The following is a 22,641-nucleotide window of genomic DNA, read 5'->3' on the forward strand; positions in this document are numbered from 1 at the left end:
TTCTGCACCTTATTTTAATCTCCGGTCACGGCCTGGATGCACTTCCGCAAAGATTTGGCTTCATATTCTCAATAAGTGAGAGAAAAAAAGTCCTTTAACCTGCAGCGTCCAGCCCTGAGCGGGCGAGGCAGGTCGTGACCCCGACCCTTGGCCACTCGGGGACATCCTTCAGCGGAGCCCCCGAGAGCCGCATGCCCCAGAGGCTGCAGCGGCCGGCTCCCCCCCCAGCTGAGAACACGCAAAACTCAGCGCTGGGGGGGTCAGAGCACCAGCTCGACGGTTCTTGAAGCTTTTGGGGCGCTGGGCTCGCACGTAGCGACGGCTGCTCCGACCTCGGGCGGGGCAGGTTGGCACATTTGTGCTTTCTGAAAAAAAAGCGCGTTTAACGTATTTATTTACTGATATTTTTTTTTTCATTTATTTTCTTTTTTTTTTTTCTTTTTTTTTTTTTTTTTTTGCTTGGTTCCTGAGCGAGACTCCGTGAAGGAACTCCTCAAGTGGTTTTGAGCGAGGACAGGGCGCGACCTGCCAGCGAAGGGCAGAGGTGCGCAGGCAGGGAGGGTGCTGCAGGCACCTCCTCCAGACCCACCGCGACCTGAAACTGGGGGGGGTCCCCGCTCCCGGGGGGGGGGGGGGGGGGGGTTCTGCGGGCCCCCTCTGGAAGCCGCTTCTCCCCGGGCAAGGCGACCCCACGCACCTCCAGGGGAAGGGGAGCTGGCTCCGGCCGCCGGCGTGTCGTTCCCCCGCCCCGAGGTGGAGACACCCCGGCGGGGGGGGGGGGGGGGGGGCTCGGGGCTCCCCCGGTTCCCGAAGCGCCGCGACCCGACGGGGCGGCCCCGGGGCCGGGCGGGGGCGGCGGGTTGGGCTCGGCTCGGCTCGGCTCCGCCCGCCGAGCTTGCAGGCTGCTGCGGGGCTGGGGCTGGGGCTGGGGCCGGGGCTGGGGCCGGGGCAGGGCCGTACCCTCCCGTCCCCGCGTCTCTACCGGCCGCCGAGGGGCGGGGAGAAGCCCGGGGTTGGGGGGGGTGGGGGGGGTGGGGGGGGGGTGGTGGGGTGGGGAGGGTGTGTGGGGGGGGGCTCCCCATGAAGCGACGGAGGATGAACAAGCTGTACATCGGGAACCTCAGCCCCGCCGTCACCGCCGACGACCTCAAGCAGCTTTTCGGGGAGAGGAAGCTGCCCCTGGCCGGCCAGGTCCTGCTCAAGTCGGGCTACGCCTTCGTGGATTACCCGGACCAAAATTGGGCCATCCGGGCTATCGAGACCCTCTCGGGTAAGCCAGGCGCAGCGACACCCCCCCCCCCCCCCCCCCCCCCCTTCCCTCCAACCTCAACCGGCACCCTCGCCCCCCCCCCTCAATCCCCCCTCCGCCGGGGTTCCCCCATCCCTCTGACCCCCCTCCCCGGGCATCCCCGCCGGTCCCCGTTTCTCCCCCCCCCCCCCCCCCCCCCCGCCTCCTTCCCGCGGCCGCCCCGGCTCTTTCCAACCTCGGGTATTTTTCGCTGATTTTTTTCTTCGATTTTATTAAGAGGCGACCGGGCGCGGAGCCCCAATACCCACCGCCCCCCCGGCACCCGCTCCCCCTCGGGAACCATTTTACGAGGTGCCCTGCCCCAACTCACCGGGGGCGCGGAGCAAAGGGCGGCCGAAGGGGCGGTTGGGTGCCGGCGGCCGGGAGGCGCAGGCAGAGCCCGGGCAGGGCGGGTACGGGCAGGCCGGGGGGGGGGCGGGCGGGCCGGGGGCCGGGGGGGTGGTTTGGGATGGAGCGAGGTGGGGGGGGAACACCGGGAAAGCGAGGAGGTTGGGGGGGGGGGGCCCTGCCCCGGGGTGATGCTGAGCGCCCCGCTCTCTCCGCAGGGAAAGTGGAGCTGCACGGCAAAGTGATGGAGGTGGATTATTCCGTGCCCAAAAAGCTCAGGTAACCCCCCCCCCCCGCCATCACACACACAACCGCCCCCCCCCCCCCGCCGCCATCCCACCGGGGAAGCTCCGGGAGTTCGGGGGGGGGGGGGGAACGGGGGGTTTGGGGTGGCAAGGCGGGGAGCCCCGCCGGGTTTTACTTTCGCTCCGGAAAGCGGAGGCGGGGGAAAGGAGCTCCCGGCCCACGGCAGCGCTCCCACGGGCCGGCATCCACTCCCACGGGGGGCTCGAGCGCGGGTGGTAGCGGGGCCGTGCTTCCCCCCCCACACCCCCCCCCACCCCACGCTGCGGGGCCGCGGCGGGCGCTGGGCGGCCGCTCCCCGCCGGTGCCAGTGAAAAACAGCTGCTTTTTTTTTTTTTTTCTTCCTTTTTTTCCCTTTTTTTTTTTGTTTTTTTTTTTTTGTTTTTTTGGAGAGGGGGGAAGCCTTTTTTCCCCCCACTTTCTCCTGGGGGGGGCGGGGGCTGGGAGTTACACCGAGGGAGGTCACGCACAGCAGTGGGGCTGCCTGCGCCGTCAGAGGATATTGTTTTTAATAAGTAATTTGCTCTTTCCGAAAGCCTCTTTCCCCCTTTTTACTGCCAGAGGATCCAAAAACTCAACGCTTTTATATATTGCGTCGAAGTGCGCCCTCTTATTTTAATCAGGTGTAGGGGAGCGCCCAGGCCGGCCAGGGACACGCGCGTTTAATAGAGAAAATAAAACCCGGGACCGTGTTGCGTAGCTGCCTCGTCGCAAGATTTGGTTTTTTGTTTTTTTTTTTTTCCCCCTCAACATGTGTCGGGATAAAAGGTCCGTGCGGCGGAAAAAAAAAAAAAAAAACCCCAACCCATCGGATGGTCCTGTCGGATAATTTGCTGCTGCTTGGCGTGGAGGTTTGGCCCGGGGTTGATGTTGGAGTATTAATTTTGAAATTATGGGGCAAGCGGTGCGGGGGGGAGATGCTGTTGTGTAATTGAGGATCGATGGGGGAGCGGCTCGTGCCCGGCATCACGTGTGCTGCAGCGGGATTTCTTCTTCGGCAGGGATCACACCTTCTCTTACCTTAAAAAAAAAATCTTCAAAAACAAGGGAAAAAAAAAAATCCCAGCTGTAATATTTCTAAGCTAGATCTCTGCAGCAGCCTTAGGCTGTTCCGCCGATGACTTTTTTTTTTTTAAGAGTGATGGACCCAAACATGGGGAGTTTGGGAAGATAGTTTGGACCCGAGACTCGACCTTTACCGTGTCCGAAGGAGATGTAAACAAGGAATTTATCCTTACCTAAATTCCCCCTTAGGCTGGGGTACTGCTACTTTTCCTTCTGAGTTTTACCAGAGAAAAGACATTCAAACAGCTCAGAAATAAATGCTGATTTATTTTGCATCGGTCTGTTTTCAGCTGGCTCCGAGTTTTCTATTCCAGCTCGGCTCCCAAGTTTCTTCAGATTATTGAGATCTAATTGAAGCTGATACCTTTTTTTCACAGCTAAAAAAATATATTCTGCTTTATTAATACATCCAGTTAGGGGGGCCGTGACTTTGCCTCAGTAGATTATAGAATTTATTTTTATAATGTGATTTTTTTGGCAGGGAACAGAGCCTCACGTGGTCATGTTTTAGTTCTTTCCCCCCCCCCCCCCCCCCCCCCTTTAAATTTGTAGGAAATCCAATTTTTGTAGTTGCAATCGAGTCCCGGAGAGGCGCTGGGATTTCAAGGGGGCTCAAATGGTAAAATCCCCCAGTTATTTACACGAGTTTGTGTTTTAATTGGGTTTGGGGAACCCGAGCCCCTCTTGGCTCTCCTTCCCCTGGATTTCTGCGTCACGGGGATGGAAACCAGGAGGTGCCGATGCCCGGCGCTTCCCCTCCGTGCCCGCCTTCACCTGGAGTGCTTTATTTGTATAACTAAATCCAGTACAGATATATTTTACCAAGGTATTTATACACGTTTCAATATAGTTCGGTAAGAAATGGGCTGGAAAACGCCCCCGACACCTCGCCGCCGGCGGTAGGGGAAGGGATTTCCTCGAGGTGCCGCCGGGAGTTGCTGGCAGGGGGTTGTTTCTGTTTCTCCGAAGGCACAAATTAAATGTGATGGCGTTGGGAAGGAGCGCGGATCCTGCCCCCCGCTCCGCCGACCTGCCTCGCGCGAGTTAAAAATCAGCCGGTTTGCTGCTGCCGTGCGAATGGTTTGGGCTCCTATAGGAAGGAGCCAACAGTGTCTCGATTGTTTTTGGGTGTTTGTCTTTTTTTTTTTTTTTTTTTTCTCCCCTTGTATATGCTGTATTGCGCCTTGGGGAATTAAAGAAAAAAAAAAAAAAAACACCACTCCCTGTTTTAATCAACAATTTAAAAATTTAAATTAATTTTAGAATTGATTTTTAAATTCAGCAGAAGCAGGGAATACTTTTATTTGCCTCAAGCGGGGCGATGCAGTCCCCCTTCAAGAGTGTTTTGCGTCCAAGCAACAGCATCTTTCCCCTTAAAGATAGGTTGTACCTTCCTGAAATCTTTGTAAATCCTGTTAATGGGAAAGAAAGATATGAAAAAAAAAAAAAAAAAAAAAAAAAAAGATTGGTTGTGAAATTTGGAAAGTAAAACTCTGTCACCCCAATGCTGACTTTTCTACAAAGGTTGGATAAAAAGGAAGATTTTAATAAGCAGCGGGGATGTAGTGAAGCACCATTTAACATTTCCAAGCCAGTGAAATTTTTTGGGTTCCCAATGGCAAGGATGCCTTGTAATTTCTGCTTCTGCCATCGTTTTCAGCTATGAGAAATAAAAGCACGAGGGACATCTGAACAGCACGAAGGGGGAGGCTAGAAATTAATTACTATTTTTAAAAAATAACAAAAAAAAACCCCAAAACATTAGAAATATGTTACCATTCTAGTAAATGGCAAAACTTGGGTGGTTTTGCCCCAGTCGGAGGTCACTGGAGGGGGAGCGGTGAAAATGCCTGCTTGAGCAGCTTTGCTGGAGGTGATTTGATGGGATCTGCAGGATCTTCTCCTATTTCAAAAGAAATTATCCTTAAATAAGTTTCCTCTCTTGAGCATCAATTCAATTCTCGTTTCCGCGTATTTTGGCTTTATTTATTTATCCCCACCCCCTTGTTTTTAATCCCAAAATGCCCGTGACGTTAAGGCTCGGGATAAACGTACAAGCCATTTTGTCTCCCCATGGGCAGCCCATCTTTTCTTTCCTTATTCTTAATTACTTGTCGTCAATGAGATGCTTAATTAGGGCAGAGGAAACCCTCGTGCAAACCAGTTGCTTTGCCAGGAAAAGCCACCAGCACCTATTTGCGCGCGCGTCTATAAATACAGACGAGGAGCAGAAAAAACACTCCCATGGCTCTCCAGTTCTAATATCTCTAATTTAAAGAACATCTCTAATTTTGAAGAAATCAGAGGAAACCTAAAGAGCAAGAAGAGATTTTTTTTTTTTTTTTTTTTTTCTCTCCCCTCTGGCCACAGCATAGGGAGAGTTTGCTTTGCTTCGCTAAAAGCATTAAACTTGCTGGAGATTTTCTTGTGTGTGGTATATGTTGAGTTGCGCTGTATTGACAATTGAATTCCGAGTGCTAAAAGTGGGGCTGCTCTCAGGCCTAGTCTGGGTTTTAAATAGTTATTTAATATCTTTTGGTATTTTTTTATACGTATGTGAATTAAGAATGTATCTTCTAGTATTTGAAGTATTTAGTATCCTTTATTTATATATACATGAAAGATATATACAAGATACTTTATATGTATATTTATATAACAAGATACTTAAAATAGATATATTAAAATATATATATAAAATGTATGTATATCAAATATACAAAACATATGTTTATATATATTTTTAAAGATAATTTAAAAAAATATATATATACATATAAATGTGACGTTGCCAGGGTGATGCTGATTGCCTCGGGCGTGGGGAAACCCCCTCCGGCTGCCCACTGGGTGCCCGTAGGTCTCGGATGCTGTTCCCTGTGGATTTGGCCACTAGAAACCCCTTTGGGGCTGAACCTTTCCTCGACGGGCTCCGGTGCTCGTTATATCTGGGTGTGACACCGTCGCTCCTTTTACTCGATCTATTTTTGGGCGCGGATAAGCTGGGAGCTGGGGGCATTTGAGTTGGTTTGTTTTTCTTTAGCTGTTTTTTCGCTGGGCGCTTCGCCGCCCGCTGGGATGCGGGGATGGGAGTGGGGTGATGTCAGGGGTGGGAGTGGGGTGATGTCAGGGGTGGGAGTGGGGTGACATCGGGGATGGGAGCGGGGTGACGTCGGTGGGAGCGGGGTGACATTGGGAGCGGGGTGACGCCGGGGATGGGAGCGGGGTGACGCCGGGGATGGGAGCGGGGTGACGTCGGGGGTGGGAGCGGGGTGACGTCGGGGGTGGGAGCGGGGTGACGTCGGGGGTGGGAGCGGGGGTGACATTGGGAGCGGGGTGACGTCGGGGGTGGGAGCGGGGTGACGCTGGGGATGGGAGCGGGGTGACGTCGGGGGTGGGAGCGGGGTGACGTCGGGGGTGGGAGCGGGGTGACATTGGGAGCGGGGTGACGTCGGGGGTGGGAGTGGGGTGACGCCGGGGATGGGAGCGGGGTGACGTCGGGGATGGGAGCGGGGTGACGTCGGGGGTGGGAGTGGGGTGACATTGGGAGCGGGGTGATGTCGGGGGTGGGAGCGGGGTGACGTCGGGGGTGCAGGACAGTGTGTGGGTGCGGAGGATGCCGGGGGGTGACGGAGGCCACGCCGTAGCACACCAGGATGCTTCTTGGCACCACCCTGAAGCCTGCCTGGGTTTGAAGGCACTGGGCAGAGACCAAAGCCGAAAGGCAAATAATACATGAATATTTATCATTAATTGCTTACTATTTTTGCTAGTTTATAGTTCCTCCAGCGGTGTGAACTTGCCCCGCTGGGCTCCGCGTTGGTGCCCTGCCTACCCCCACGCGCTGTCCGTGGGCCGTCCCCGGGGGAGAGGCGGGTGCCGGGGCTGGGGGGGGGCGGTGGGGTGGCTTTGGGTGCCGGAGGACGGGAGCGCGGCACGGCCGGCTGCCCCTCGCAGCAGCCGGGGGGCTCGCAGCGTGCCGGGCTGGCAGCCCTGCTCCTGCACAGGGCTTGGTTTTCCCCTCCAGCCTCATGCAGGGGGTGGCTTTATTTTTTTTTTTCCTGCCCGCTCTTTCATTTTCTTTTTTCTTCCTTTTTTTTTCCTCCTATTTTTTCTTCTTTTTTCCCCTACTCTTTTTCTTCCCCCCCTCCCCTCCCCGCCTTTTTTTTTTATTATTATTTCTCCCCCCCCCCCCCCCCCCCCCCCCCCCCCCCCCCCCCCCCCCCCCCTTAATCTTGAAAAGCTGTGACAGATGGGACGTTGTTTCCCATTCATCCCTATTGTTAATACATCCCCAGCTCACGGGGATGTATCAATCACGTGCTGTCCTTGCCGTCCCCCACCCCGCTCCATCGCTCGGCAGGTTGCTCGTCCTGCGGAAGAGGACAGGGCTTTAACGTGAACGGATTTTAATTCCTTAAGAGCGTCAAGGCAAAGCCCCCAGGCTGGGAGGGGAACTGGAGCAGATGCATCCGCGATGCTCTTGGCAACTGGTTGAAACTGGGGCAGCTCTTTAATGCTTATCCCGCCCAGCGCTGACGGAGCTGTTGCTTGTTAAGATCTGCTGCTGGATTGGGTTGGGCGAGAGCAAAACTTGTCAAGGATGACCCCGATAGACTGAAAAAAAAAAAATATATATATATAATAAAGGGACACAAACCCAACAGGCACTTTCTTCCCTGCCTGAATAGGGGATCGTGTCTGTCTTGGGCTCTGAGCTGCTGGGTCTGAAAAATTCAGGTGGGGCTAAGTTTGGTCCCTACCTGACGATAAGCATCATTTTCTGCAGATATTTTCTTGCCTAGGACAAATATTCATAAAGCAGGAGTGCCGCCAGGGCGATGGTTGGTTTCCAGTACGTTTTCTCTCTGTTTTTTTTCCCCAGTTCCCTTGAAAACTGATTTTTATTGAAAGCAGGAGCTGCCAGACAGTGTGTTCTCTGCCCTCGGTACTGATCAGAGGTGGAAAGTGGCTTTATTATAGTAAGATACTACAAAGCTCGACTAAGGAAGAAAAAAAAAAAATCCTCATTTTTTAGAGCAAAGAGTGGAGAAGCCATCCCTTACATACCATTGTAGGACTTCTATTCAAGCCAGCTGACTGAAACAGAGTTTCTGGTCCCCAAATGCTTGTGGGAGGTGAAGCCCCTCTGGAGCAGGAGACCAGGGGACGGTGGGGACAGTGGGTGGTCCACGGCGCTGCAGCCTGATGGGCGGACGCAGGGAGGGCTAATGGAGGTTGGGCAGGGGGTCTGGCAGCTTGTTTTCCTTTCACAACTTCATCTCCTCTTTATTCTTCTTCCTCTGTGTCCTTGAATTTCGGGGGTGGCCGTTACCTGTTATTTCTCTGGGAGCTACAAGCCGGGGTAGCCACGAAGCCGTGCGAGTGCTGCTTCTCACCTGGGCTGCTGGAAAGGGGAGAGATGTGCCAAAAAAAAAACCCAATCCACCCGGTTCTGGGGAATAAACCACAAGTTTTAAGGCATCTTCTGTTTTATTGCTTGATTTCAGCAAGTACAGATACCTGGCACACGGGCACGTGTAGCTCTTGTTCGTGGGCGTCAGCCGGTGGCGCTGGCGGGGGGCGGGTGGCCGTGGGGTTTCCATCCCTTTTCCCCTCAGGGTTGTGACGTCGACCTCGCAGTTTTGGTCTAACATATGCATGAAATACAGCACAGCTCCGTCGTGGATTATTCCGTGAACCCAGTTTACAGTCTCGCTTGCTTAGAGAGCTGGCTCCTTCGTCCTGCGTGTGGAGGAGATGGAGGGGAGGAGATGTTTATTCCTCGTGCCAAAATAGCTGCTAGTGAGCAGGACCGTTTTGGGGTGAATTTAGAAGGGAAAAAAAAAAAACAGGTGAACCTATGTAAATCTGGTTTCTTTAGCACTTGAAGCTGATGCTCAGTTGCCACGGGGGATTTTGTCCTGGGCCGGGCACTGAGATGGCTGGTGGGTACATGCAGGTAGGGAAGAGCAGGGGGGGGATGCAGAAAGATACAGCTCTGGGGTTATTTAAGGACAGCTCGCTATGGCAGGGCTAGCTGCACCACGCATTTAAGTATTTTTCCACAAACTGTGTGCCTGTAGTTACTGGTTATTATGATTTTTTTTTTTTTTTTAAATATAAAAAATTCCTACCAGCCCGCTGCAAAACAGGTTGGGTGAAATGTGGCTGCTGCCTTCGTCACCCAAGTCCTGCGCCCACATTTGTGTGCGTGCACTGAGATCAGTCCCCCGTCTCCCAGGTTTTGGGAAGAGTGATGAAAATGAAAATAAAGGGGGTTCCTGCCCCAAAGGAGCGGTGTTAGAGGAGGGTGGCCTTGAGCTCTGCTGCCCTGTCCTGCAAGGACCACGCGTGGTCCGTGCCCCAGCCTTGGGAACAGCACATCTGACCCTCATGACTGGGATGTGCATCCATCGCTCCGTCAGCGATGACCACACGGGGTCCAGCACTGCTTCAACCAGGCGGGGAATTATAAGAGCTATAAAAAAAATACACCCAGTAGGAATAGTAACCTCATTTTAAATGCCGAGTGGTGCTAATGAGCTGCTGGGAGACCTGCCAGGTGATGGGGGTGAAGCCTCGAGGACCATTTGGGTATCTCTGCATCAGCTCAGAAGTGGGAATATGCTGTAGCGTCCTGTTGGGGAGTGGCATTACGTGGCAGCTTGCCGTGGTCCTTCTCTTTGGGTGTCTCAGGAGGCGGGCGAGGGGCGTGGAGGGGGTGAGGCAGCACCCCGGGGCACCAGGGCTGCCCCGGCATCTCCGTGAGCGGAGGTGCAGGGGGACAGTGGCCCCGGTGGAGTTCAACTCGAGGCAGAAGCTTTTCCAGAGTTGCCGCCGGCACCGTGGCAAGGGGACCGCGTCCAGCCGCTGTGCTGGTTTCGTTTGGATGAGCTGATTCAGAACGTCCCGCGTCCCCTGGGCTGCTGGGCTTCGGTGACGAAGCAGGCCGAGCAAAATGAACCCCAAAAGGAGAGTGGCCTCTCCGTGGTCCAGCCTCTGGCATCCCGTGGGTGAGGAGGAGGATGGTTGCAGCAATGCTTTTGGCTTGCAGCTGAGCGGTGGCGTCTTGGGATAAGGCAGGCGAAGGTGCCACCCTTTCTGTTTTGGGGCTGGAAGGTGGTAGAAATAACTGGGCAGCACGTCAGGCTCTCTCTGCCAGCAGGGAGAGGCCGGTCCTGGGCTTCGCTTGGACTTTTGGAGCTGAGAAGGGCAACTCCCTGGAAAGCTTTCAGGTGCCGATGGTTTGAGACTCGCTGGCACTCGGGCTGGGATTTGCTGGGGCAAACCAGGCTCAGGAGAAGGATTTAGGCTGTTGGTGAGTAATGTAGGATCGTCGTTGCTGTGGTCCCCCTTGGGCCAGGTCCTCCTTACTGCCTGCGTGGGGTGGGGACGGCTTGGGGATTGCGTGGGGTGGGCCTGGGTGGGATGGGATGGGATGAATCTTGGTCCTTGCCTCGCAGGGATCTTACAGCTGCATGCCCAACCTTGAAATCCCTGGTGGCAGCTGAGGACAGGAGCAGCGACCGATTTCTTTCGGCGGGCAGAGCCATCTCTGCAGAGACACACAGCAAGGAGGGGGGGGCAGGTTGTGGACCAGGCAGGGTCCTTGGCTGTGGTGGAGGTGACCGTTCAGCAGGGATGGCTGTCCAGAGCAGGATCCGGCAGGGGCTGGCCTGGGGAGGCCGTCTGTCGAAACCCACGCAGGGTTTTACTGAGCACACCTCCTCGGTGGGATGCAAGCACAGGGCTTGTTGCCCATTGCTGACTGCACCGCTGGCCGTACCTGTTTGAGCAGCACTATGAGATCCGAGGCTCCTCGGTGGTTTCAGCTGCTTTGCCTGACTCGGGTCCTTCTCGTGGGACAAGCTGTGGGTTTTGTCTTGCCCTCGCAGCCCTCATCTCATGAAACATCCTTTCCCTGCTGTCCCTCTCTCGCTTGGAGCCTGCATTTTATCTGCTGTGTGGGGGGTGGACGCCCCAGATTGCTGCACGTATTCGCCAGCATCCTTATAGTCATGTTGCTCGTGCTGCACCCCAAATCCACGTTCCACAAGGCAGGTGACTGTCCATCACAGGGCTCTGGTCGTCCTGCACAACTAAATCAGGAGCAAGCAGGGCATGCTGCCACTGTAGAGGCAGAAGGATCGTGCCTGGTGCACGGCTCTCCCCACCCCTGGCTGCTTTGGGTCTGCATGAAAGCCAGCCTTCTGGTTCTCGATGCGCCCCACGTTCCCCCCCGTCCCTGGCCCCAAACTACCTGAGAAACTCTTTATCTGCCAAAATTATTTGCAGAGGCTCGGGGTGCAGCTGCGCAATGAGCAGCGAGTGCAGGGACCAGCCTCACTGCCTGGGCCACGGTTTGAAGGTCTCGGTTTTCCAGCTGTTGAAGACAACTGGTGGAATCGGGGTGCTGGGTGTTGATGGTTTGCGAGCGAGCAGAGCTCCTCCTGCTTCTTCCTTCAGGGCTTGGCCTGTGGGATTTGGCCCAAAGCCCTCGGGTGTTGCTTGGCCGTCAGCTGAGGCTGCTGGTGGCAGCCTGCACGTCCCCGTGTAGCGTTCAGACTGGTGGTACCGGTCCTTCCAAGCATCTTCCTTGAGCTCATCCCAGGGAAGGGCAAAGCTTTGTAAAACCAGCTTCCAGCTCCCCATCGTCTCCAAAAATCCAGCTGTGTGTGCATGCGTGGGGTGGCTGTGTCCGAAAACTCCTCCCTGATGTTGGGAGAGGTGGCCCAGCTCTTCTCTGATGAGAGCGTTAGAGCTGGACCAGGTGAGGACACGGGACGCTTGCTTTGGTCAGAGCTGATTGACTATGAGCAGGAGTGCGAATGCTGATCTGGGTAGACCAAGGACGAGTTCCTGGCTTGGCTGGGTCCTCCGTGGGCTTGGGTGCCTCAAAACTCCCCGCCGCCCAAGCATGTCTTCATGCAGCCAGGCTGGGGAGGCTTTTGGTGGCCGTTACCCCTTGGGAAGCCTTGGCACCGCTTCCCGTGCATCCGTGCTGGCGAGGTTGGGAGTGCAAGAAGGCAAGGCTGGGTGTGTTGGCCATCTCTAAGGGCAGGCCCCTGAGGAGACGTATTTAGGTTTCCGCACGGAAAGCAGTTCCCATGTTGCTGGGAAGTGGTGGGCATGATGCGCTTTTGGAAAGCGTGCCCTCAAGGGTGGTTGGCCGTGGTGGGTCTGGGGGGTCCTGTCCCCCGGTCCCTGGCCAGCCTGGGGCAGTGCGGTCAGGGGGGTGCGTGCGTCCCAGGCGCGCCTGTGCGGCCCTGACCCTGCAGAGGCTCGTTTCGGGAGGTTTCCTTGGAAACCCGACTGCCAGCCACGGGGAGGGGAGCGTTCCCCAGGCAGCTTCAGCCCCGGCGGGTGGTGACTGGTGCCCGGCTGGGAGAAATGGCTTTCCCTGGGGACGAGCTGCTCCAGCGCGGCGTGGGCAAGCGGGAGGCGTCGGCAAGCTCTCACCAGCTGCCGTCTGACTCCCCCAAAGCCTCTGCCCTCCTGCTGCGGCGTGCCTGCAGACCCTAACCCTGGGCTTTGTCTTTGCAGGAGCAGGAAGATCCAGATCCGAAACATCCCCCCCCACCTGCAGTGGGAGGTAAGAAGTGGACGATCCTAAAAACATCCCGTTCATCTCCTCCTCCTCCTCCGTCAGTCGTGCTGAGCAGCACAAGCTCCGCTGTTGGAGCACGTGGTCTGCACATGGGCCACCTTTTGCCTTCCCAGTAAGCCCAGGAAGGAGATGGAGCATGAACTGGTCTCCATTTCCTGCTTGCTCGTGGGTCCTGGAGCTGCGGGGTGGCTTTGAGCAGTCGGGGCATCACTGGGGCGGTGGGATGCGGGGGGGGGGGGGGAGGGGGGTGAGGGCAGTTGGGTGACTCTGGCTCTGTGGAGGGTGTCTGGGGGTGAAGCAGGCTCTTCGCCTGCCTGCTCCCTGCCTGCCTGCCCGCCTCACCTGCCCTGTTTGCTGCTCTCTCCCCCAGGTGCTGGATGGGCTGTTAGCTCAGTATGGGACGGTGGAGAACGTAGAGCAAGGTAAGACGGTCCAGCATGGGCCTCATCTGTGCAAAAGCCCCAACGCTCTGCCCACACCAGACAAAACCTAAGTGGGGTGGAAACCTAGTTTTCCCAGTCACTGATATTGGGCTAAAATGGTTTTCCCTGCGGGCGCGAGCCCTGCTGGCAGAGGTGGGGCCACCCGTCTGGCAGTAAGATCAGTCCTCCATCCCCAGAGCTTCTCCTGGTCACTGGCAAATTAAAAAAAAAAAAAAACATTGTCCCTGCAAGCAAAAACTAGCTGAGTGTTGTTTGGGGTCCGCTGGTGGACTGGTGATGGTCCAGCTGTGCATCCTCCTTGGCGAGGGTGGCAGGATCCAGCCTTGGCACCTTCTGGTCCTTTGCCAGCCCAGCCCAATCCTTGTGCCAGGGGAAAATACATCCCTGTGCAGTGGCTGGGGCCATCCGCCACGGGACAGGCGTTACCTTCCCTTCATCCCCACCTGCAAGCCCCTCCAGGGTGTACGGGGGCGGGGGGGGGGCCGGGAGTGGTGACGAGGTCTCTCTCCCTGCCGTAACACTCCTTCTCTTGCTTTTCCCCCAGTCAACACAGACACAGAAACAGCCGTTGTCAACGTAACGTATGCAACTAAAGAAGAAGCAAAAGTGTGAGTGGGTTTTGTTTCATTTTGTCCATATTTTCACGCCACCCGACCTTTTGCCGAGGAATCCCAGGTATCTTCCAGGCTTCTTGTCTTCTCTCTAAGCCTCCTTGGGTTGTTCCTAAGCTCTTACAGTGTAAGCTTCAAGTGCCTTAAGGGCTGTCTGTGTATCTTCTCAAGATACAGCAAGCAGATGTTGGTTTTATCTTGAGCTGTGTCACCTCGCATGTCTTCTGTCAGCAGTCTTCTCTTCATCCCACTACTTGGGCGGTCTCCTGCCTTCTCCTCTCACGTGGGAGATGGGGTTTCCTGTGGTCCCCCAAGCCGGACCAGCTCGGGGCCACCAGCCCTGTGGTTGTCCTGGCTTCTCCTCTGCCTTCTCCGCTTGTTCCCAGGGGGCTCCCAGGTGTGCCGTCTTGCAATTCCCTTTGGACACTGTCCTTCCTACCAGGTCCTCTGCAGGGTCACGGTGGCCTTGTCTTCAGGGAGGAAAGCACTCTAGAAAGCTGAGGGTCAGGTCAGATAAGCAGACGTCTGGAGTCATCCAGGAGTCGTCTTCCCAGGTTGGAAGTCCAGACCTAAACTGGGAATGCACCGGATTAATTGCAAGTCCAACCACCCAGCCTGAGCTCTTGAAGAGGTGGAATGTGGTGAAGGCGTGTGGGAGAGATGGTGAAGAAACACTGCGATGATGGGAGATGTAAGCACCCGCTGCCATCTGGGGAGGATTCAAGTCGGAGACCAAAATACGCAGAGACTGTCACCTCCTGCTTCCCCGAGTCAAGAGAAACCAGCTGGTTGACTTCTAAAAGGCTGTCAAAAAGTTCTTCTGCTGTGGATGAGAGAGGGCTTTTGGATGAATAACTGGTTAGAGGAGGTGGGAGGGAGCCAAGGGGTCCGTGGCTACTTTCTGCAGGGGAGGGAGGGCAGCACTGCGTAAATCACCTGCATGGTGTGCAGAGGAGTCGTAAAGAAATGCCACCCATCAAGAAAAACTTCAGAAGGATAGCAGAACCCGCCGAGGCTGTGTATCAGTGCAGTAGGGCTGTGTGAAGACACGCTTAAAGGTTTATCGTAGCCAGCAGAGGAAAAAAAAAAAAAATACAAATTAGGGGTTATTTCAGAAGTACAAGGACTGTTTCAAGCAAAACGCTTTGTTACAGGCTTGTAGGGACTTTAGCCCTGTGGCAGAGATCAGCCCTAAGTTAGCTACGAGTGAGTAGTGTGCACATGTCATACTTCATGGCCAGGGTATTTTTAATGTGACCAAGAGCCAGGCAGACCCCGTGCAAGGAAGAGCCTTTGCCAGAGTCCGTTTGCTGATGGACGTTTCAGCAACTTCCCATCTGAGTTGACCCATCACAAGGTTGGACTTGGGAGGACAGAGATGGGGAGAATGATCTGCTGGTCCGGGAGGCCAGAGAAGAGTGCTTGTGCCTGCTGGGGTGGCCATACTGGGCAAACTCCGGCCTCAGCTGGCCGGAGGAAGGTGCTGCGGACCACAGATAAACATGGCATGAGCTGCTGTGTCTTGGGATGTGTGGCAAGAAAGGAAGAGTCTCACCAACACAAGGATGCTTGATGCTTTGGGGTAAGAGGCTTCAGGGTAAGAGAAGATGGCTGTGATCGGTCGTATCCAGCCAGACTGACACCCATCTTAGGTGGTGCTGAGCAGCTCAACACAGAAGTGAGTGATGGGAGGAAAGGCCAGGGTGGTTCGTGGGTATTTGTGTTTGGTTTAGAGCACGTTGTTGTGATAGGAACAGGGGAGAGGAAGACCTTGGCAGAGAAATCGGACTGTGGGGCGCCGTGCTGCTTTTGGAAGGGGACGGCGAAGCTGCAGACCTCTCCTCAGTGGATGGGAACTTCAGGCCTGGCGAGGAGCTGCTTGCAGTGGTGCCTTCATAGGCCTGCCCATAAACAGCCAGAGCGAGGTGTGGTGGGAAGAGGGAAGAAGTATGGCTGAAGCCATCACCGCTCGCAGAAGTCCTCGCGTGGCTGAGCATCGCGCCGCTGCTGCGGGGCTTGGGGGGATAAAGAGTCCAGGTGCTGCACCCCCAGCCTCACCCAGCTGGAAGGGGAGTTGGGGTTCCCCGTAGAGGGGTACCACATGCCACGTCCTTCTCCTTGGAGCGGTGTCTCTTGCTCGGAGCCCCTCTGTCACCTTTTCCGTGTCCGAAAAGCCCGTGAGACCCTTCCCAGGCTGTGTGGTAGCTTCTGGACAGCGCTTTCGCCAGGTGAAGTGGCAGATCCCCAGGTTGGCATCCCACCTCTGCTGGGGGGGGGGGACCAGCTGTGTGCCCACCCTGGCATCACCCACACGGGAGGGGACATCGTCCCGCCACACTATGGGGCTTGCTCCGTACAGGGGGAAGTGGGTGGCTCTGGCTTCCCGTGGCCACCTTCTCCAGACAGGGGAGGGAGGAAGATGCAGGGTTGGGGAGGCATCGTGGTCTACAAGGGCAAGCGCTGGGGGTGCTGGAGGGGTGCCCGTCCCCAGAGAGCCCATCACCACCCGCCGCATCTCCCTACCTTGCAGAGCAATTGAGAAGTTGAGCGACCACCAGTTTGAGAACTATTCCTTCAAGATTTCCTACATCCCGGATGAAGAGGTGAGCTCCCCTCCGCCCCCACAGCGATCCCGCCGCGGGGGCCACTCTTCCAGGGAGCGGGGCTCCTCCCCGGGGGGCTCCTCGCAGCCCAAACAGCTCGATTTCCCACTGCGGATGCTGGTGCCCACGCAGTTTGTTGGTGCGATCATAGGAAAGGAGGGCTTGACCATAAAGAACCTTACTAAGCAAACCCAGTCCAAGTAAGTACCTCAAATGGTTTTGTTTCCTTCCGTAGGGTGCTGTAGGTCCCTGGCATGGGTTCTCCGTGCACTTGGGGCTTTTGAGTGCCAGCCAGTGCTGTTTTCTTGGGGTGCAGCCTTCATGGGCTGGTGGCAGAGCCCATGTCCTAAACTTCCTGCTGGCCAGGGTGGTCTGGGTGTGGCAAGAGGGGGATGCACGTTCCAAAAGGCAAGGAATGGGTTTCTAAAGCCTAATCACGAGAGCAGCTTTAGGGAGAAACGGCAAGTTGGGGGATAAAATGCTGGAGGGGAATCCTAGGTACAGTGGCTGGTGCCCACGCGGTCTTTGCCCTTGGGATTTGTTCATCCCGCAGCACCCGGTATGGGCTAGAGCTGTTGTAGGGGGAGAAGGGGCACCGTGGGACCACTGCCTTGAGAAGGATGGGCTTTTAGTAACCGAAGCTTTTTTTTTTTTACAATCTAGCATTTTTAATTTTTAAGGGGGGGGAGGGAAAGGGGGAAAAAAAAAAAAAAAAAAAAAAAAAGGGGAGGGGGGGAGCTGTCTTGCCAAAGTTTCCCATGTTTCTCTTGTCAATGTTCACATTGATTTCACCTCTGATTTTCTGCATGGTTTTCCTGCATGGTTTGTTCCTGCCCAGATTTGTTTGTGTTTAACCCAAAGCTGTCTTCTCCCATGCTCATCATCCTGAACCTGGTGATCTCACAGGATATAGGACTCCTGTACCAGAACATCCTCCAGGGCGTCCTAGTTCTCAGAGGAGCTTTTAGAGGCAAATTATTTGGTAATAGCACGTCTGCTTGAGCAGGAGGTAGGAAGACGTGCCGTTCTGCAGCCGAGCGAGCCGAGCCCCAGCGCTGGGTTTGCGGGAAGAGCTTTGTACGGAAAGGGGGCAGATGTGTAGGGACAGGAGCCCTTCAAGCCCGGCTAGCCCTAAAGCGTGGCCACCTAGTAGCCGTGAGCTGGTCCCAGTTGGCCGCAAGCCCTTCTTCTCCAGGTGAGTCCCCTGGTGTGCTGAGCAATGGGTGTAGCTATGTCCTTGCCACCCGAGACTGGAGGATTGCCCTTGGCAAGCCTGGAGCCTGGTGAGGAAGGTGGGAGGTACCGGCTGCCAGTTTCTCCCAACCCCGAGGGCAAACGCTGCTGCCTGGGGCAGTTTCTGTCACGGAGCTGTCCCTCCCGGGGGCTTGGCTCCCCGTGCCTGCCCCAAAGAGCTGGCGCTGTGGAGGAAGGCCGTGCTCCGTGCCCTCGCCTCTCCTGACCTGCCCGAGGAGGCCGTGTGCCACGGCGGGCCACCACCTCCGCTCCGGCCTTGGGCAAGGGGCACCCTCATGCCCCCCCGGCCCGGGCAGTCCCGAGAGACCTCTGCCTTCAGTTTGGGGTGTCAGCCTGCGGCTCCGTCCCTGCTCAGGCCACCCTCGCCCGCCGGTGTGATGATCCTGGGGCTGAGGGGGGTCCTGGCTTCCTCTGGTCACGCAGGACTTCGCCCCTAGTCTCTGCACGCAGCCGTGCCCGGAGATGCTCCTGAGCTCCAGGGGACAAAACCGTCCCCGAGTTGTGCCATCTTCTTCCTTGGTTGAGGAGGAGCCCAGACCAAGTGCCCAACCCATCAGACGACCTTCCACAGTGACTGCAGCCCTTGTAACTTGATGAGGAGAGGGCCATTGCTGCCAAGCAGCCACGGGGCAGGATAACCCTACGTGCACACCGTACCATCCGCCTCAGGAGGCCTGTCCCTCGTGGCTGCTGCTCTCTGAAGTGTTCCCAGCACCCCACCCAGCCACTCCATAAGGTGTCTTGGAGGTTTTTCCTGCTGCTCCGTGGGCAAACCTGCCCTGCCCCTGTTCCACCATCCCTGTTGTTATCTGCCCCCCCGTCTCCCCAGCCTGCAGCACCCCAGGGGCCTGGGCAGCCGCTGCTGAGGTGAGGGGGTTGAGGATCCCCTTCTCCATCCTCTTGTTGGAATGGAGCTGTGCAGCAGCAGCACTGGGACATGCTGGGAAGCCCAGAGCCCTCCTCCACCCTCCAGCCCTTCAGGGTGCAGCATGCCTGGACACAGCAGCCCTTTCCTGGCACCTCGTCTTCTCTCGTGCCTGCACATCCCGGTTTGGGATGGGTTGGAGGTCAGCCAGGCGCCTGGCCTGTGTCCCTCCCTTGGGCTTGTCCAGGGTACTCGGCTCTTCGGTGCGTCCGTCCAGCCCGTCCGTGGCTCTCGGCCCTTCTTCAGTACAAAGGCTCATCTGCGGGGTCCCATCTCCACCGGCCTCAACTGCTCATGGGTTCACGGAGCTGCCTGACTCCTGTCTGGGGGGGTTGCTTGGGGGCATTCAGGGGCTTCTCGTTGGCTCCACCTGGCTGAGAGCGCCAACCCGGTGTGACGTTGGCGACACCGCTCTGGAGCACGGGCTTTTTTGCGGCGCTTGGTGATGTGTTTGCCTTCTCCTCAGCAGAAGGGGTGGCAGCGGGTGTCCCTGTGCCTGCTGGGGGCTGCCTCTGAAGGAACAAATCCTCCACATCAACCTGACGGAGCTCCGCAGCTGGGAGTGCCTTGGAAGGTGTCACACAGCTGGGTCACTGTGTGCTGTAGATGTAACCAGAACCCGGGGAGAGCTCGGCGGTGCTGATGCCTCCAGCACCTCTTTGCCCGGTCCAAGTAGGACCAGTCTCCTGCCCGAGCAGCTCTGGCTGAAGCTGTAGGAGATCTGGAGAGGTGTAGCCTGCCAAGGGGATCAAACTCTGTCTTCGTTCCCTCTTCAATGCTCAGAAGCCTGGGGGTCACTTTTGAAGCTGGCGGGGTAGGTCCTCTACCTTGTCTCAGGAAGGTTCGCCCAGCTGCTCACCCTCCATCCGTAGACGAAGCGTCCTTGTGCCTACGTGCTGGTTCACGGGCTCCTGGAAGAGCTGACCCGTGCTAACCCGCCGTGACCCTGTAGCATCCAGGTGTGGTGCCGGTTGGGGGTGGCTCAGCACCACAGCCCTCGGCCTGGCGTGCACGGCGGCACCCGCGAGCGATCCCAGTCCCGATCGAAACCTCGTACGGAAACCGGTGCGGGCAGAGGGCACCGCGGTGGAGCTGGGCGCTGAAGACCTTGGCGGTGTGGCCGAGTGGCCGCTACTGCACCTCCTCCGAAGATTTGGGCCAGCCCAGCCCTGGGTGCAGCAGTGGCAGGGACGCCAGGGTGCCCGATGGCAGGATGGCTGCGCGGCATCATCCTCCGGCGGGAAGCGCGTGCAGACTCACGCGGAGACGGGAAAGTTGCTTAGCCCTCTTCTTCGAGATGCACAGTTGACGTGCAGGAGTCTCCTACCCTGCTCTCCTCTCTCCCTCTCTCTCAGGGCCTTTGCCAGGTACGGTTGAGCAGTGAGGAGCGAGCTGGAGGCCTGTGCCTCCTCCCCGCCATGAGCTGAGGGGAGGACCAGAGGAGGTAGAGCACGGGCCCTGCCGGTGCGCAAGGGAGAGCTTTCTGGTCTCCCGTGGGAAGGGCGTGAGTACAGGCGTTGTCGTTGATGTGTGCCTCCGTGTCGTGACCAACCCTGCCTCGCGGGTAAGTTGCCTCTCCGTCCCGAGCGACACGCAGCGGTCGTGGCAGGCGCTGGTGGCTGGACAGCCTCGGGTGTTGGGCGGAGAGAGGCCGAGGTCGGAAGGGACCTCTGGAGACCTCTGATCCCATCGCCTGCTCCGAGCGGGGCTGGGGCCACAGACGACCGAGCAGGTTTCTCGGGGCTTTTTTTCCAGTTGAGGATTTGTTCTGCCCACTCTTGATGCTTCGTTTGACGTTGATTGCCATCCCTCAGCTGCCAGGGAAACCTCAGGTCATAAAGGAGAACGTAGCTCAAATCTGGGTCTAAACCAGCTGAAGCCAAACACTACCTGGGCTTGCATGAGACCAGGTGACGGTAGATGTACGTCAGCGAGACCCAGGTTCACCCAAAGCTTGAGCAGGTGTTCAAACGAGCTTTTCTGTGAATAGCAAGCTCAGCTCCCGCGCTCTCAAAGCCTTTGTGCGACACCACAGACGCATCTCAGAGGGCTCCTCTCTGCTGGTTGTTTTGCCGTAGGGTTGACATCCATCGGAAGGAGAACGCCGGTGCCGCTGAAAAGCCCATCACCATCCATGCCACACCAGAGGGGTGCTCTGAAGCGTGTCGCATGATCCTTGATATCATGCAGAAGGAGGCCGATGAAACTAAATCGTAAGTGCCCCTGGCTCTGCAAAATGGGCAGGTTTGGTGGAAAGGAAGTAAATTCAGCCATCGGTGGAGAAGAAGCCATCTCCTGTCACCCCCCCACCCCCTGAGGAAACCGCTGGCATTCAGAGTTTCAGGATAGAGCCATGGCTCAGTTAGTAACTGACAACTTAATAACTTCTCCATGGCGTTGTTGACAGTGCTGTAGAGACCAGAAGCTCAGGTGGGTCCAACGAGCATGTAGGCAAACCTGGAGAACAAAACACAATGAAATATAGATGGGCTTGGGAAATCCCTGAGTTCCCGTTCCCTGGAAGCTGAGGAGATAGAGTGGTGGGAGGCAGTGGTGGTTCTTCTGCTCCTTCCACCACATCATTAGTGCCTGTTGCTGGAAATCCCTTTCCTGGCCAGATGGACCTTTAGATTTTATTTTTAAATCCATTTTAGAACGGAAGAAATTCCCTTGAAAATCCTAGCACACAACAGTCTGGTGGGGAGGTTGATTGGCAAGGAGGGCCGCAACCTCAAGAAGATCGAGCAGGACACGGGCACGAAGATCACCATCTCCCCGTAAGTCCTGATGAACACCAAGTCATCCCCTTCCACCCAACACGGTACGGGCAGCGCTGGAGCCAGAAAACAGAGCACTTGTGTCCTCCCATGCACGTTCCCCATCCTGGGTGGGAGCTCCTCATCCCAGGTGGATGGTGGTGTTGGGCAGGGAGAGGGCATGTGGTCCCATGCTGCCTCATCTTTGATTTGAGCTTTCCTTTTTTTTCTGACTTGGGGGGGAAAGAAAAAAAAAAAAAAAAAAAAAAAAAGGTAACTGCATCTCTGGATTTATCTGTGGGGGTAGTTTGCAGGATTTAACCATTTATAACCCCGAGCGGACCATCACGGTGAAAGGCAGCACGGAGGCGTGCTCCAATGCCGAAGTGGAGATCATGAAGAAGTTGCGAGAGGCCTACGAGAACGACGTGGTGGCCGTCAATGTAAGCTGCCAGCCTTCCCACCGGGGGTGCCGCTGCCCAGGTGGCCAGAAGAAAACTGGGGGGGGGGGGGGATGGCAGCAGCGGGGGGAAGTCCCTCTGTTAGGGCGAGGGTTGGCCCTCACCAGTCATGTCCACGCTGTGTGGGGAGAACCTTGAAGCCCCCGCTCCCGCCTTTTACGCGTTGCTCCGTGTCTTTGCTTTCCCAGCAACAAGCCAACCTGATCCCGGGACTGAACCTCAGCGCTTTGGGCATCTTCTCGACAGGGCTGCCCATGCTCCCGTCCACCCCAGGGGCCCGAGGGGCTGCAGCCGCCGCCCCGTACCACCCGTTTGCAGTAAGTGCGAGAGGTTTCGGGGTGCGAGGGATGCATTCGGGGGGGGTGGGCAGAGTGGTCTGTAGATTTTCCTGCTGCAGCTCTTGGGTTTGGGTGGACGCTGTAGCTATAGGAGCCTTCTCCTGGGGAGCCTTGAGCAAAAAGCTCTGACTCTTGGCCGTTTGGGGAAGATGTTTGCCACAGCAGCGAGGTGGAGAAGACAGTGAGTGAACGTGGCTTGTCCCTCCTTGGATTTAGCTCCCTGGGAAGATGAGCCGCATCCCAGTGTCGTGCTGAGCTCGGTTTCACTTGTGTTTAAGAACTGGCCATGTCCCAGGGGTGCTGCTCTCTGAAGGTGGCTGGGGGGCCCAATCTGTGCCGATGCCACCGTGGAAAAACCACGTAGGTGGGTCTGCCAGTCCGGACCCCAAGCCCACCACCGGGTTGTGGTGGTGTGGCCCCGGGGGTGCCCCGGTCTCGGTGGCCGCCTGGCCAGCACGCCCTGTGCAACCACCGCCGCCAGCTTCCGTCCCTGCCCTAGCACCCGGAGCGTTGCGCTCGCTGGGAGCCAACCCGCACCTGACTGCACAAGGCGAGGGGTCCCCTCTTTCTTGGGGTGCTGTGGCTGCTGAGACCCGGGCCAAAGCAAGCCTGGGAAGCAGCTTCGAAAACCGCGGAGGT

At 56.7% G+C, this 22,641-nt stretch overlaps 1 protein-coding gene and 1 long non-coding RNA gene across 6 annotated transcripts in view; one reads left to right on the top strand and one right to left on the bottom strand.

Moving 5' to 3' along the window:
* On the bottom strand, nucleotides 1-1,700 carry LOC122153708. The gene is made up of 2 exons (XR_006165582.1): nucleotides 1,620-1,700; nucleotides 1-365 (listed from the first exon to the last, which is right to left on the bottom strand). It is a non-coding gene; the product is annotated as an uncharacterized LOC122153708 (long non-coding RNA).
* The window catches only part of IGF2BP2 (insulin like growth factor 2 mRNA binding protein 2), a 27,017-nt gene continuing 5,330 nt past the window's right edge, over nucleotides 955-22,641 (top strand). The window contains exons 1-11 of one of the 5 annotated variants that reach the window (XM_042795805.1): nucleotides 955-1,270; nucleotides 1,855-1,915; nucleotides 12,548-12,596; nucleotides 12,982-13,033; nucleotides 13,599-13,662; nucleotides 16,196-16,268; nucleotides 16,401-16,468; nucleotides 20,526-20,660; nucleotides 21,102-21,224; nucleotides 21,511-21,646; nucleotides 21,853-21,981. In XM_042795805.1, coding sequence (XP_042651739.1) covers nucleotides 1,081-1,270; nucleotides 1,855-1,915; nucleotides 12,548-12,596; nucleotides 12,982-13,033; nucleotides 13,599-13,662; nucleotides 16,196-16,268; nucleotides 16,401-16,468; nucleotides 20,526-20,660; nucleotides 21,102-21,224; nucleotides 21,511-21,646; nucleotides 21,853-21,981 — 1,080 coding nt within the window. In that variant the 5' untranslated portion in view covers nucleotides 955-1,080. Of the gene's footprint in view, nucleotides 1,271-1,854; nucleotides 1,916-12,547; nucleotides 12,597-12,981; nucleotides 13,034-13,598; nucleotides 13,663-16,195; nucleotides 16,469-20,525; nucleotides 20,661-21,101; nucleotides 21,225-21,510; nucleotides 21,647-21,852; nucleotides 21,982-22,641 lie in introns of all 5 variants that reach the window. The other 4 variants (XM_042795797.1, XM_042795792.1, XM_042795801.1 and 1 more) reach the window with 4 other exon arrangements.

Source organism: Tyto alba, unplaced genomic scaffold (assembly GCF_018691265.1).
Source record: "Tyto alba isolate M040663 unplaced genomic scaffold, T.alba_DEE_v4.0 Super-Scaffold_10, whole genome shotgun sequence".
In the NCBI taxonomy this organism is placed as follows: domain Eukaryota; kingdom Metazoa; phylum Chordata; class Aves; order Strigiformes; family Tytonidae; genus Tyto; species Tyto alba.